The following is a 15,814-nucleotide window of genomic DNA, read 5'->3' as shown; positions in this document are numbered from 1 at the left end:
TTAAAGGGAGGGTTCAAGAGAAGCATGAGAATTAATTTACACAGTGACCAGAAGAGATTCTCACGTCCCCTTTTTTAAAAGAAAAAGGCAGACCAAAAATCTATTTTCTGTTTCAAGTATATAATCCATACGTATATTAAATAAAAGGCAAAGCAAATTTCTGTTATGGAAATAAAGAACATCACAACATACAGTGAAGTTTTAAGTACTTTGAAGCAATGCTGAACTAATTTATCATCAAGCCACAAGAGGGCAGCATAACACAGTATTCCATAAAGGATACCAAACTATTCTTTAGTGTCAAATCACCTCCATCTCTTTTTCCAATATAGAAAACATTTGTACTGCATACAGATATTTTCCTCTGAAATCCTTTTTTTTTTTCTTTTTTAAAGATGGCAAATTAATATCATGGGCTAAGAGAAAACATCCAATGACGACACTTACTGTTCTCTACATAGAAATTATGTATTTACTTTGATGATAGCTGCAGAAACTCAGCTTTGCACACACTTATGCAGTAGCAGACACCACATGCTTTTTAATTATGCACCAGAGTACGAAACATCAAAATTCATATGCAAGGTTGCATTAAATGATCTAGGGAAGTGTGACAGAATTGCTATTTTGGTCTGAGCAACACATTTGTACTCCTATTTGACTTTCTTATCTTTACTTATCAAATTACTAATTTATCCTGATAAAGAAAAAATTTGAGATTTTCAATGCTGGCAAATGTCAAAACTTCTTTTAATCATGCTAACACAGCATTCTGTTATACTGCAGAAATAATACAGTTTTCCTGACCTACATCTCTTGCAAGTTATCTTATTTCAGAACTCTCTTCTAAATTTATCACGTAGATATACAAAATCTTAAAAACTTACTTTAAGTTTTCAATAGTAGCTAGTAGTCAGTTTATAATCAGAAAATGGGAAACAGACTCAAGGTGATAAGCATGGGGGACAGAGGGAAGGGAAGAACACAATATCACATTTCATGGTTTCTAACTGCATACGTCCCAGCTTAAAAGCTACATCTTCAGATGAATTAATATATTTAAAATACTGCACATAATATATATGAAAACTTCTTTAACAAATAGCACTTTCCTCTATTTGGAAAATTATAAATCATCATCTAAGGACTGAACCTAGAAAGGACTCGCAGATGGGACCATGGTGAAGTTTAGTCAATCTTTTGGTTCAGCAGCATTTACAGTTTTCTTTCACATAACACTTAGCCACATAGTGCACTTATATACGTATAACTTAAACTACAGAAGCACAATAGTATGTATAATCTTCTACTACTTACCTGGCGAAATACTTCATTAACAAAATTGACATAACCTCGAGTGGACAACAGAATTCTCTGTACCATCTCATACACTGTCCGATGTTGTTCTTCGATGCTGCAAAGGCTAGAGTTACTGAGTCTCCTATCAGACAAAGTGCTGCTATTGGAATGATTTTTCTCTTGCTCTGATAGCACACTAGTTTCCAACTCGGGGTTTTTATCTTGAGTTGCACCACCAACCGTCTGGACAGGAGAAAATACAAGCCTAATAAAATACTTGTAAAATATTGCATATAAACATACCAAAAACCTGGGTTATTTATTCTAAACTCCAGTTACCAGCAACTTTCACAAACCCATTGAATCCCTGGAGTAACTGAATACAACTTTCAGGAAACTTGAGCTAAGCAAAAAATTAGTCTTATAATATTTAAATGCTTAATGTGCATCCTAGTCCCCTATCTCAGATCGGTTGACTGTGAGACAGGAAACCACAAGACAGGGTGAGCTGGACCATGGAGATTTAAAGGTGTTTACCGATTGGGTACACCAGCAACCTTGATTTTCCAACATGAGATCTACCTTCAAAGATTCTTGCTTTTTAGTCTTTAGAAAATAGATGGCACATTAGGGTACAGTGCTAGGGGCTGATCCTTAGGTCACTTTGCTCCATTGGAAAGAAGAGAGAAATTGGGGAAGAAAAGATGCAGGAGGACGAAGAGAATAGCAGAGGAGTTCCAAGTCACTTTTTTCGTTTGGAAAAAATTGTCATCCTAGTCATAGTCATGAAGCATCTTTAGAGAATCTGCAGCCAAAGCCAACTGCTTCCTATGAAACTCTTGGGTGCGTGAAGCTACCAATCCTGGCCAGATTAGAACCAGTAACTTGTAAATTAAATGTGTCCTCTGGAGATTGCAGGTGGATCATATAGGTACTGTTTTTCCTCATTTCCAGATGCTAAATTGTATTAAAAGAAGCTGAAAATATATTAAATATTTTACTAGTATTTCACTGTAAACAACTGCTAAAGTTGTTGTAAAGATGTTGTGTGATTATTAAAGATGGCTGTCAAGATACTCTCTATTGAGAAATGGTCTGCAATATAAAAAAAGTTCAAGAATGTCTGGTTTAGAACAAGAATGTCTAATGATTACATTATATTCAGAAGGTTGCTTTTCCTCTTTAAATAAAGGCAAAGGGCAAACAGCTACAGAAATATTTTCCGGTACATTGCTAAAGGTGTTCCTCCAAAGACTCACTCCTCCGTCAGAGGAAAGCTAATTTAAACTCCATCATTCACCCACCTAAGCAGAGCATTTCCTTTTTGTTTCAGTTGTCAATATATTTTGATCCTCTGCAGCTTCTCTGGCATATATATAAGGAAAAAAGTAAGTTTATGACATACCTGAATGATTTTAGGCAGCATTTCTCCTCCATTTTTAGTATTCTGCACTGAAGTTAAGAACTTCTTTTCGAGAAAGAAGGTTACAAGCCATTTAATAAAAACAACACGAGCAGCCATGAATGGGATTTTCGTGCTGTAGATGTTTTCATTATTCCGAGTTGCAGTAATGTATGCTGGTTTTGGCCTCAAGTCAGGAATATCTGGTGAGATTAAACAGATAATATAAATACATCTTTAAAAAAAAAAAGAACTGCTTGGTGAAATGAATTGAACATTAGACCTATAGCATTTTTTCTCCAGGTGAAATAATAATGTGATGCGCCAGCTGCTTATACCTAATATTATCCTTAGTAATATACATTTACATACTGCCATCACTTTGATTGGTGCTGGAGAGAAACAAGACAAAAAAAAAAACAGCTCCTGCCCTGAAGAACTTAAACCATACCAGATAAATAGCAGACAAAGCAAGCAGAAAAAAAAAAAGGGGGCAGGGAAAGGAGGTACAAGAGTTTAAAGTAAGAATATGAGTCACAGTAGAATGTAAAATTAGCTTATAAATTCTGATAATTTTTATTGAGAAAAAGGTAAAAGAGGGATGGAGTAAATAAATCAGGAGCAATTGCATAATGCAAAGCCAAGTGGAAGGAGTGAGGCTTGAGGAAGAAAAAAGGATGTGCTAAGGCACACTAGAAAGGGGAGATCAACTCAGGTGCAGGGAGCAGTGTGAGAAAAGCACAGCAGAAGTGGAGAAAAGGCAAAGGGCTCAAGGTGTGAAGAACGACTAGAGCATAGGAGAGGAACTATATAGATGAGAGGTAAAACATAGGCGGGACAGAGTTGTGCAGAGGCTTAAAAGTGGGCATGAGTACTTTGAATGTTGTGAAGAAAGAGTGAAGGGGTTCTAGGGGTGAACAACATGGTTGAAGTGGCAGTGAAGTAAGATTGTACTAGCTGCTAAATGCTGGATAGACTGAAGAGGAAAAGGTTCACAGTCAGGAAGGATGTTGAGGAGAGGTATTAATACTGGTCAAGTATTAGTGGCTTTGGTTCCATTCAAACACCAGCACTTGAGTTCCAATGTACCACAATTGGTGTATTAGGAACAGCTCAAAAATAAAAGGATTTCAACATTTCCAGAGAGATGGAAGCCTTTAAATCATACAACTGGATTTTTTGACTGGTTCTGCAATTCTAACCCCTGCTCACAGCACGTCTGTACTCACATCTACACCTCAGCCTCCACAGGCCGTGCTACAGTGTGTCTACACTCTGAGCTGGGGGTCCGATTCCCAGCTTGAGGACACATCCTTGTGCTAGTTCTCATTGAGCTAGTGCACTAAATTTAGTGTGTAGTCACAGAGCTGTGAGCAAATGGGACAGGTTAGCCACCTCAGCATTTGCCTATCATCTTTCACGGTCATGCACTCACGGCAGCTAGTTTGTCCTGACACCCAGGCTACATTCTGTTTTTAGCACACTAGCTCAATGAGAGCGAGCACAGGTATGTCTCTCAAGCTGGGAATCACTCCCCAGCTCAAAGAATAGACATACCCTTAAGAAGCCATTCTCGATCTTCCCTGCCCTTCAAAGATGAAGAAGACAAAATAAACATGCTATTATTTGTATCAAAATCTTTTGGGCACCTTAACAATTCTTTCAACAACTACTCTGTATCATGTATTTTACTATCTTTATGCATGTTCTTTGTTAACCTAAAACAACATGAAAGCTATGGAAGTTTTGGGCGTTCAAGGAATGCAGGATTGGCCCCAGCCCACATGTTGAGAATGGAGTTAAAAAAAACGGAAAACAAAACAAAAAAAAAACAAAAAGAACTTCCTGTGTTCAGGCCACTCCTCCCAGGGGGCATGAGGGATTGAACCAACCAGAAGTATTATAACCCGTTTTTCCTTAAGGCAACAGTTAAATAACCCACAGAACTAATATCTGTGATTGCATGTGAAAGATTACGGTGCTTTAAATGAATGGCACCTAATAATCTGATAAAAATGCAAAATAAATACAATTATGTTAACCGTCTGTTTCATCCATATGTTAATATCAAAAGGGGACTTTAAAACAGACTAGAGAAAATATTTTTTTCTTATAAGCCATTAAAAGTAACACAAGTGTCACGCATATATTCAGCAGATATAGTTGTAAATGATCACAAAGAAACTACAGAAAGTAACCACCAAATATTTTTGTTACTTAAAAGTAAAACTCACTACTTACCAAGCACAGGTTTGTAGAGGTTGGTTAGTTTTGTAAAAGATGGAAACAAGTGAGGAAGATAATACTTTCTAAACAAGGCGAAGAGAAACTTAAAACCAGTGTCTTGGTTCTCCTTATTCTTCCACTCTAAGCTTGCAGCCTTTGCCATGGAGTTAAAAAAAATGTTTCAAGTTAATACACATTCTATTAAAAATTTCTCCATGTTGATGATAAATGCTGCTTTACTGAATGTGGAAGATGGAAAACAACACTTCAATAATAGATATGAAATATTAGTATTCTATTTCCAAAGTGCTACAGAGTACAATAAGAGCATAAGAAAAAAAAATTATGCATGCCAGGTCATTTAAAAAGCAAGCACAAAGGAAGCTCATTAAATGCTGACACACTTATACTGTTATAATCCAATCACTCACATAAATGTCATAAATTAATGTCATTGTATTTTGTTAAAATATTTTACTAAGATTAAACAAAACTTCTTACCTCTAAGTAGGGTTCTGTGAAGCTACTAGTCTCTCTAGGGTATATTTTTCTCTCATAATCAGCACAACCAACTCCTGTCATTAATGGAGTTGCATATGCACATAGAAGATAACCTTAGGAAGCCTCAATCTTGATCCATACATATTTGCCACTGGCATTGGGAGCCGACTGCAAACCTGATTTTTTTTTTTTTTAGTGCTTCAGTATGTCAGTCCTGGTGAGCGTCAGGTGTTGTGAGCACACATTATGTGAGCTTCCACATACCGTTCTGACCAGTCCTGATCTGCAGTATCTTGGTACAGGCATTGCTAAATTGTGCTAAAGACTCTGGTGATTTTTTCACAGAAATACAGGCATGTTAAAAATAGTAAGCATGTTCCAATCACAAAACCCTACATGTGTTAGCTTCCTCTAACTATTTGTGCCATGGATGCAAAGAAGAATGGTGAAGATAGACATCCCTGCAATAAGGGAGAGAGACAGACTTCTACTTGCTCAATCTTGTTTGTGGATTTTGATCTCTCATATCAACTTCACACCATGTAAATACCCAAACCAGTTTAATTTATTTATCATTCTTTTGAGGTACATTCTTTCAACTTGACTCAATACCTGCCCCCCTTTTTTTAAAAGCAGCTTCAAGAGCAAATAAAATTCTCAGTAACTGAAAATTTTCTATTTTCAAATTCCCACAAAAGTCCACCTGATCTCTGTACACCACACTAGGAAATATCAATTCTAGTCAACTTCATATTTTCACATCTAAGATTAAGAAGGGATACTAGTTCTTCCTTTACTTTCCATCATTGATTTTTCTGCTTCAGCCATAGTCCTATTACATTTTCCTACTTTCATCAATAATGAACCTACATCCCAATTAAATGTTTTTAAAACTTCCAAAATCACCAAAGATCCTGTAATTTGCACGGCTCCATTCTGTAAATACTTACACATATAAGCTTTGGGAGTGAACGTATTGTCTGAAGTTTTTCTTTTACTGTCTACAGTCTGAAGTAAATTGTTGCTCCTACTTTATTGTTTTAGGTTGGTAGAGTCAATTTTAATGTATTAATGCCACAGTGTAGTTACAGTAAATCGAATTATTGTCAGAGTACTCAGGGATTTTGTGTATGTTCTTTTCATAACGTCAAATCTAAATAAATAAAATAAAATGAACCTACTTGTGAGTAGCATCCCTAAACATAATGTCTACTATATTCATGTTTGCAAAATTACTGTTTGCTCTGATGCTGCAAATATTGCACAAGAATATAAATTCATGACTGCCTTTAAAATTTACTGTCCAGTGATTGCTTTCTTTGGCCATCTCAAGTCACCTGACATAGTCAGCTGAATTTCCACTAAATATTTCTTGATTGCTTCCACTTTACTCTGTTTTTCTTAGTTTCAAAAACAAAATTCAGCTTAAAAGTGTCTATTTCTGCCAAAACTTTATTTCTATTTTGCATCTTTTATCAGGGGTATCAGTTAACTTTTCTCTATTCTCAGTTTACATGCTATAAACTAACTGGGCCATTCTTTTGGTTCCAATTACACAATGTACTTAAGCTAATTAATGTACACTGCATCAGCTCTTTCTCCAAAAAAATCAAAAACCAAAAAACTAACAACAAAATTGTGGTCTGAATTCAAAGACATAAAAATTTGTTTCCCACAAAGAAGACTCTTCAAAATACACGCAGCCTTTAGTCCCGTTAAACATCAGGGAGTTTGTCTACTGCTTTCTTCCCTAAAGCATGGCTTTTACCTGTGTCAGCTTTGCACACTCATTCCGTACTCTGAATGAGTGCTTTTCATCTCATCCATCACCATCATTAAAAAAGGTTTGTACAGGGTCCTCAGCTGCACGAGTGCAACACCATTTTTCACAAGTGTAACTGATCAGAATTTAATGCACATTTCTGTTGATGAACCAAGATGGAACAGAATCTGCAGTGCACACAGTCCTAAGGTATTTTGGCTTTGCAGGGCCAACAGCGCTAAAAAAACCTTGTGAACATATTTTTGCACCATAGTATGTTGGATGTTTATACATATAAAGGGAACAGTTCTGTTGACTAGGAAGGGTATCGTTTTTACATAGTCACTTTGTACAGTAAAACTGCACTTTAAGCAAGATGACACAAACACTTAAAACCCATTTACCATTTTGCTCACATAACCTTCCTAAAACGCATCTCCTGTAATAAAATATCAATTTTCCACCTTTCAGTTTTTCCATTACCTTAGTTCTTTTCATGGGAAATATCAGAGTTATTTAACACCTAAAACAGCGAGCTGGGACCATGCAGCAGAGGGAGGAAGAGTATAGTGAGAAGACTAGTGATTCTGGACTGCTTTGTCCCATGAAGAACAACCTAGCTCCCATCTTCACAGCAAACCCTACCCCCCTTTGTCACAACAACTCAATGACATCATATGCTCCTAGGAAAACATCTATCTGAGATGACTAATTAAAAGGTAGAGGGTCCATTTATATGTAAAATAGATTCCAGATTAAACAAAGTCCATTTTTTAAAAAATGTTCAAAGTCACCGTCAACATCAGTACCAAATCCTGCTGTAGCAACTATCTAGCTGAAGAAAACAAACCAGTCACAGCCATGGGTACTACTAAATCAACAACCAATGAACTTTCTAAGCTTCGCTGAAATCCTGGGTTATATCTATACTGCATCTTGGAGCAAGCCTCCCAGCACAGGTCCACAGACGTGTGCCAGTAAGCCTTGCACTAGCATGTTAAAAATAGATGTGTAGACGATGTTTTAATGTTGTGGCTCAGGCTGGAGCTCAGGCTCTGAAGTCCTCCCAGGCTTCAGAGCCCAGGCCACAATGTCTACACAGCTATTTTCAGCATGCTAGCATGAGTCAGCAGACCCAGGCTGAGAGACTCACTCCCAGATGCAGTGTACACATACCCTTAGAGACTAGCGGTAAAATAGGAGACAAATATGGAATGAAGTCCTGTGGAAAACATGAATTCAGAGGTGTGGCTTACCATAATGCATTTCATAACTACTTGGCTTTATCTTGATTTAACACGATGACCTTCCTCAAAGGTTACATGAAGAGTAAATTACTTGTTAGAATTCTTCAGAATTCTGTAACGTAACCAGCAACAGGGATTTGAAGAGTTATGACTGAATCGTTTGACTGAAATGGGTCGACCACCTCTTATCATACTAGCAATACAGATGGCTGAGAGAGGGATTATTCTATTAACAGCTTTTGAGATACGTGCAAAGTGCACCTATTGTATGAAAAGTCAGAATTAATTAAGCTTTGAAATCAGCTTCCTGATGTCAGATGCTGGAGCATAGTGACTAGGGATTTGTGTGAAACTGTTTACCTTGTGAGAAACCTTCTTTATGGATATAAACTAAAGCTTTTTTTTTTTTAATAAACAAAAACAAAACACAAGCCCCCCCCCCCATGATATAACATCATCCCTTACTTGTTTTACTTATTGAGACAGAAATAACCAATTTCAATACAAAAGCCACAACAAAATATTTGACTTCCTTTCTTCTATAAAAAAAGCAACTCTCTGGATGACAATAACCACCATCTGAAAAATATTGTACAAGTAGAAACAACGAAAACAAACTCCCACCACAGGTATGTTCCCCCACATATTAAAGAGTTTACAAAAAATTCTTTTCGCACCTGGATTACCATATACTTTAACAATATCTGAAGAAAATAGCAGGTTTGATCCTCAGCAACCTTTTCACCAGAGACAGCTGGCAGAAGTGGAGTTATTTCTTCAGGATAAATCTTTGCTAAAATACAGAGAAAGATTTATTTAAAAATATTAAAATTTTAAAATAGTGGTATAAATAAATTTAATTTGTGATGTAGTCATATTTTATAAAATATTATAGTATAAATACGGATACTGACTGCATAAAGCCACGTACCATTAGTCAGCTGGATTGTTTTCATATCTACCCACACCCCAAAATATATAGCTAGAAACAGCATCAGCCCCCTAACCACTGCAATCTAATACACACATTTTTCCAGTATGAAACCAGTTTACTGAGAGAGGAATTTCTAACCTTCACAGTAGTGACAATCCTGCAAATAATGAACTGAGTGATGTCTGAGTTTGCAGATAGCCTGAAATAGTAGCTCTGACAGATGTGAACTGCCCAATTCATTTTAATACCTTGTTAACTATGAAAATTAAAGATGATAATCTGTGGCACACTAAAAACGTGAGAACAGCATAAACTGAATTTAACACTGAAAGGAACAACACAAGGTCTATTATTTATACTAAGTTTTAATTTAAACCTCTGTTTTTAAAACATATCTGCAGTTGCCACTGAATAATGAAAATTTCCACTGGAGTGCCAGAGAATCCAGGGATCTTACTACAGAATATATGAAGCCTTGACAACACTAGACATATTAGCTCTTTACAGCAGGGGTCAGCAACCTTTCAGAAGTGGTGTGCCGAGTCTTCATTTATTCACTCTAATTTAAGGTTTCGCGTGCCAGTAATACATTTTAATGTTTTTAGAAGAGCTCTCTCTGTTAAGTCTATAATACAGAACTAAACTATTGTTGTATGTAAAGTAAATAAGGTTTATAAAACGTTTAAGAAACTTCATTTAAAATTAAATTAAAATGCAGAGTCCCCCGAACCAGTGGCCAGGACCCAGGCTGCATGAGTGCCACTGAAAAATCATGTCGTGTGCCGACTTCGGCATGCGTGCCATAGGTTACCTACCTCTGCTTTACAGAGAACAAGATTGCCAACAACTGAAAAAATAATAGAAGGAAGGGATTAACTAACGACGGTTGGAACCACAGTCCCTTATACACCTTTGTTCAGATCAATGAGAGGATGTGTATGGAATCAATAGTCCCTGATATCCAACTGAAGTATCAGTAAAGTATTCAATTTAACAATTAAGAATGGCACTGAGCTTTCCCAGAAGGTAATATTCCCACAGATGCCCCCCTCCCCCTTATACTATGCATTTTTTAAGTTTTCCTTCTCCTGTTCCTCCTCTTCCAACCCCACTGTTTCTTCTTGCCTGCTAAATTTTTCCCTTTACAGCCTGTGGACTCCTCCTGCGGAAAGACCTTAGCAAAGAGATGATTCTTGCATTTACACTTGAATAGTTAGGATCAATCTAATGTTCTTAAATGAAAACTCTGGAATTTGCTGCCGTTTGGTCTGCAAGAGTCCAGATTTGAAGAGCTTCAGAGATGCTGAAAGACTCATCTGTTTTCCTGGGCTTTATCTTTCTTTAGGGGATACCGTCCCCTAATCTTGATTTAAGTTTCAGTTGATCAGGAAACTTGACCCCCTACTGAACAAGTACCTGCAACGGACACCTGTCAAGTTGCGAGAACATGAACACTTTACAACCTAACCTACTCACCAGATCACTGGACTGCTGATAGAGGAAGTGGAAAAACCCACACTACCCGACCAATCTACTAGTGAGAAAAATTCCTTCCCAGATCCAAAAAGAGATTAGTGTGATATCCACACCATGACCTAGAAACCCGATACCTCACATGTAGGTCACTGCACCTTTCAATCCAGCCAGTTAACAAAAATCCCTCCCAAACCCACAAGAGACTAAATGCCCACAAGGAGAGAGGAAGGGTGAGCAATCCTTAAAGGGTCCCAAGGATTTTCTTTTCCCTGCTAGCACAAACAAAGCCTCTCCATCTCTGAGGGGAAGAGGTCGAGGTGCTCATGGTGGATCACAAATATGAGATCCATGCTGACAATATATGAAGTATAATTTAGGATTCGTTTTCTACTTATAGTCATCTAGAAAGAAATTTTCACCTAAATATAAGCACTGGCTATATAGTATTCAAGTTCTTTTTAAATTTTATACTGAACAGAACTGTCTAGATCTACTTACGCTCAGTGACCAGCAGGAAGTAGCAAAGCAGTGCAAAAAGATCTGGTGACTTCTTTTCTATATCTTTAACACCAAGTAACATAAAAATGTTCTGCACTCTGAAACTACAAGACTAGAGGAATACAGCACTATCAAAATATTGTAATAGATAATCTCAACATGACATGTCTCTGGTTCACTGGTTTACAGAGATGGATAGTATGATCTATTAGGTATTTTCCCCTATTAGCAATATCTGTAATTCTATGAATTAGCAGCCAGAAAGGGCTATATATTCAGCACTTTAATTCTGATGATTTTACTTACCATCAGGCAAATTAGGAGTAGGGCTAATGAGTGTATCCAGTGTACAGGGACCTCTTGATGACATGAACACTGGAAAACCAGGCACTAGACATGCAAAAATTAACACTTGCTCCTCTGTAGAGTTTGTCTGAAGTGCCTGAAGCCAAAGAAGAAATAGTCGGATTCCTTCACATCTTATCTAAAAGGAAAAGAAAGTAGAAAGTTACATTGATATAAACAGGAAAATGCAGTAAAAATACTGAATATTTAAAGAAGATAAAAAATGCTTTTTAAAAAATATGAAGATAAGCACCTTCACTCTTATCACTCTCGAGTGAGCCCTCTGACCATATTAAGAGGTAGCACTGAGGGTGCGCTACAAGCATATTCAGGAGTATTGCTGCATTCTGCCAATATCCGGCCAATGTAATAGTTGCTAGAAAGCCATTATTACCACCACACGTTAGAGTAGTCCTGAAACTGCTCTGCCTTGAACCAGAGGCCAAACACCTCTGGTAGCTCTGGAATTAAAAAGTAGCAAGAAACACTAATATGTCATCTAAGGGAAATACCTTAACAGAGTTTCCAGTGTGCAAAAGCTTCTTCAAAACTGACCCTGAAATTAGAAAAATGAAATAGAAAAATACATTAAAATTATTAAAGCTGTCTGTTTTTGTCAAAAATGCATTTTTACCACAACAGACCATTTTTAAAACATTATCAGTGAAAAACTGGTTACTTTGACCCATGAAATCTTTAATTTTATGTCTTTTTTAAAACTAATTGTATTAACATTTCATGCCCATAGTTCATATTATGACTGACTGGAAAATTGATTACAATGGTTTTGACATTTTGGGAAGGGAGAAACATGGGAACAGAAGAACTAATACTGACAACAATTGGTGAGAAAAAAAATACACACACACACACGAAGGCCTGCAGGTGTACGAACAACTAAGAGAACAAAGACTAAAACCTGTTTTCAAATAAGACTGTATGAACCAAAATTAGACAATTTTGAAAATGCCAATCAACTAACACAAAATACTTTAATAAACATCAGAGTAAATTTGAAAGTGCGGAATATTATTAGCTGAACTCTCAAAAATAATAATATCTCAGTGAAAAAGTAACACATCCATGGCTTATTATTAAATGCATTACTTAAACATGGTACTCTCTGCCCTACTGAACAAGAGATTTAACCATTTTGCAATACAATAGTAAACCTACTGCCCTAATACATTTGCATTTTTATTGTTAGTGCACATGAACATTAAGTAACTGTTTGTCAAAGCAAACCATTTGCATGTGCAAATATTATTTGTACACACAATGTGCATGCACAAATTAATGTGCCATGAAGTTTACTTGCCCATTAATTGAAGTTGGCTAAAAATTCCCCAAATTATGACTTTTTGACTAATCAAAACAATACAATAGTTACATAATGTCTGAGCAAAACCCAATTTATGCTGTTCAAATTTACAGGAAATTATAATGAAAGCAGTTCCAGCAGATGTCTCCTTTTATTTTTGTATGTGCTAACTGGAAATTCGACAACAGCCCTTTCCTTGACCTTTTATTTCCACCCATTATTTCTGCTCCCATCATAAATTCATTGCTCAGCTAGAAAACACACTGGTTGATGAAACAGCAAAATCTGTGTTGAAATCCCAAATAAAGAAGGTGCTTTAAAAATGTGCCATGTGTCCAAATTATATTCAATAAACAGAACAGTGGATATTCTGACTGCTTTAGTGCTAATCAGAAGTATAGTTTTTCATTTTCAAAGCAGTAATACATCTAACATATTCAAATTAATTTACAGGGACACCATCAGGTTAAAATATATATGTTAAAGTTTCCTTTCCGTGTCCCAAACAAGTTAGATTATTAAAACTTAGAGAACTTTGCTAATTTAGTTTACTTCTCAGTATTTATGGTGTCTCTTTACTCTCTACTTAATTCATCCAAGTCAATGAAACAACAACGATCAGTTTTGCTTTCTGGTTTTCATGCATTAACACAAGCCACAAAGTTTGGCTTACAAATACTGTGGTTTAGAGCCCTGAACTACCTGAGAAAAGCTTGTCCCTTCAAGCTGTGAAATTTAGTCAGAAAAGTTATTTCTGCCTCATTTTATTATTGGCTTTTCCACAGTATACAAGAGAATAATATTAGCTTGTTAGCCATATCGTGCTATATCTTTATGTTTATTAAATAAACAAACTACATTCAAAGAACATTAATGTTGCAAAGTCGAGCACTCAGATATCAGAAAATGCCTGAATTAGGTTTGCCTATGATATCTTAATTTGGCTCCTTTGCGCTTACGCATTATGATACACAGTCTTTAACTGCATGACTGCATACAATTTTTTCATAGGACCCCAACCTCATTCAGTACAGGGGATGGAGAGTGCTCTGGGAACTAATTAAGGTTGTAAAATATGAGTCTGTTGAACTGTAAGGACTCTTTCCTCGTTTGTTGCAGAAGTTGGAAGGTGTGTAGTGGCACAAGGCAAGGAAAGGAAAAACGAAGAAAGGATGTTCTACAGGTTGAGATTGTTAAACACTGTTCCGGATAATGAAATTTTATCCCCATCTCTACAGTAGTTTTTCATTTTCTGGGTGCCTGCATATGATACCTGGGGCCAGATGTTCGTAAGTGCTGGGCATACACAACGTTAACTGAAGGTCATTATAGCTGTGCTTTCAACATATTAAGTGCTATAAAAATGCTAAGTACTCTGAAAAGTCAGGCCCTAGGTATCTCACATAGGACATCCATAATTAGTGGAGACTTGACAATTTTGGCCTTATTTTCTCTGTGCCTCAGTTACCCAGCTGTAAAATGGGGACAATACTACCACCCCATCTCACAGAGGCATTGTGAAGATTAATTCATTAATGCTTGTGAAGCACTGTGATACTATGGTGAGGGCACCCGACATGTTAAGGAGGAAATGAATAATTTTGTATTCAGTGGAGGACTTGAATTGCCTGTGTTAAATAAGACTCAGGCCCACACAATGAATGAGGAGGATAAAAAGTAATACTGAATAACTACCTACCTATTCACTGAATGAGACAGGGGTCCAATGGAAAGCATATTATGTGTTCATGTACTAAAGGCTATCATAATGCATAAGCACACAGCAGCTGAATTAAGATTTCACAGGCCACCTTAATTCTGGCATTTCCTAACTTTTGTGTGTTAGGCTTTGCAATCTTAATATTCTTTTAATGTAGTTTTTAAAAATATTCATTTGCTTAACTAAAAAACCTTGAAATATCATCATATGGAGACATACTGACACTCCCCTACCGCCCTTGAGGTCATCACCAAGGTTTGGATCTTTAGATGCACAGCACAGACTTCCCACTTGATCTAACAGAATAACTGGTAGCAGTAATAGGCTGTTATCCTCTATGTTGCTCAGGCACTAGTGGAGATGAGACATACTTTGTCAGTGGGTTTCACAGCTGCTTGATGACAGCAAAGGAAAGTTCAGACAGGGTTGGGTGTAATTCCAGGTTCTACAGGGGAACTCTCTCAAGTGGTTTATAGACCCTTCTGCCTCTGTGCCCTGAATCTGTTTGTACCTGTTCCCCTCTGTACTTATCTGCTCCCTATCGCCTTTCCCTTATCTGATTGCTACCTCAAACCCATCCTGGCTCCTGTCCCCTCAATCCAATCCCTCCTCCTCCTGCTCCAGTCCTCTTACTTCCCCTTCTATCCAACTCTTCCCTCAAACCATGCCCCCCCCCCGCTCTTGCCCCCATCCTTCTATCCAACAAAAGGCATGTTACTTGTTTTTTCAGATGTAGTATGCCATATAGTTTGTACCACAACACTGCTAACTTGCAAAACGGGTATGACACTCTGATGTCATTAACGTTATTGTGCCACAAAATACAGCAAAACCCTATCTCATATTGTAATCTCCATTCTATTTTTTCAAGAACATGATGTTGTGCAAGGAGTTAAAGATTTTTCAGATCTGCTCATCCCAGAAGCATGAAGTTTCAAAAAAATAATGGCAAATTAATTTCCATATTTCTCAGTTTATACACGCTGAAAAGTGCAACTTATCTTTTTGCAATTTCAAGTATTGGTCTGAAGAAAATGGATAGGGTTTCATATAAACAACAAAACATACTGGAGCCAGATTCTA

General features: G+C 36.9%; 1 protein-coding gene across 3 annotated transcripts in view; it reads right to left on the bottom strand.

Moving 5' to 3' along the window:
* The window catches only part of RALGAPA2 (Ral GTPase activating protein catalytic subunit alpha 2), a 309,497-nt gene that overhangs the window by 232,609 nt on the left and 61,074 nt on the right, over positions 1 to 15,814 (bottom strand). For all 3 annotated transcript variants that reach the window (XM_050951273.1, XM_050951274.1, XM_050951275.1), the window contains exons 5-10: positions 12,203 to 12,246; positions 11,652 to 11,829; positions 9,115 to 9,230; positions 4,943 to 5,081; positions 2,705 to 2,904; positions 1,318 to 1,542 (exon numbers count right to left, since the gene is read on the bottom strand). In XM_050951273.1, the coding sequence (XP_050807230.1) occupies positions 1,318 to 1,542; positions 2,705 to 2,904; positions 4,943 to 5,081; positions 9,115 to 9,230; positions 11,652 to 11,829; positions 12,203 to 12,246 (902 nt within the window). The remainder of the gene's footprint in view (positions 1 to 1,317; positions 1,543 to 2,704; positions 2,905 to 4,942; positions 5,082 to 9,114; positions 9,231 to 11,651; positions 11,830 to 12,202; positions 12,247 to 15,814) is intronic.

This window comes from Gopherus flavomarginatus, chromosome 4 (assembly GCF_025201925.1).
Source record: "Gopherus flavomarginatus isolate rGopFla2 chromosome 4, rGopFla2.mat.asm, whole genome shotgun sequence".
Classification (NCBI taxonomy): Eukaryota; Metazoa; Chordata; order Testudines; family Testudinidae; genus Gopherus; species Gopherus flavomarginatus.
Note: the sequence above shows the minus strand (reverse complement) of the source record. Positions and strands in the feature narration are given on the sequence as shown.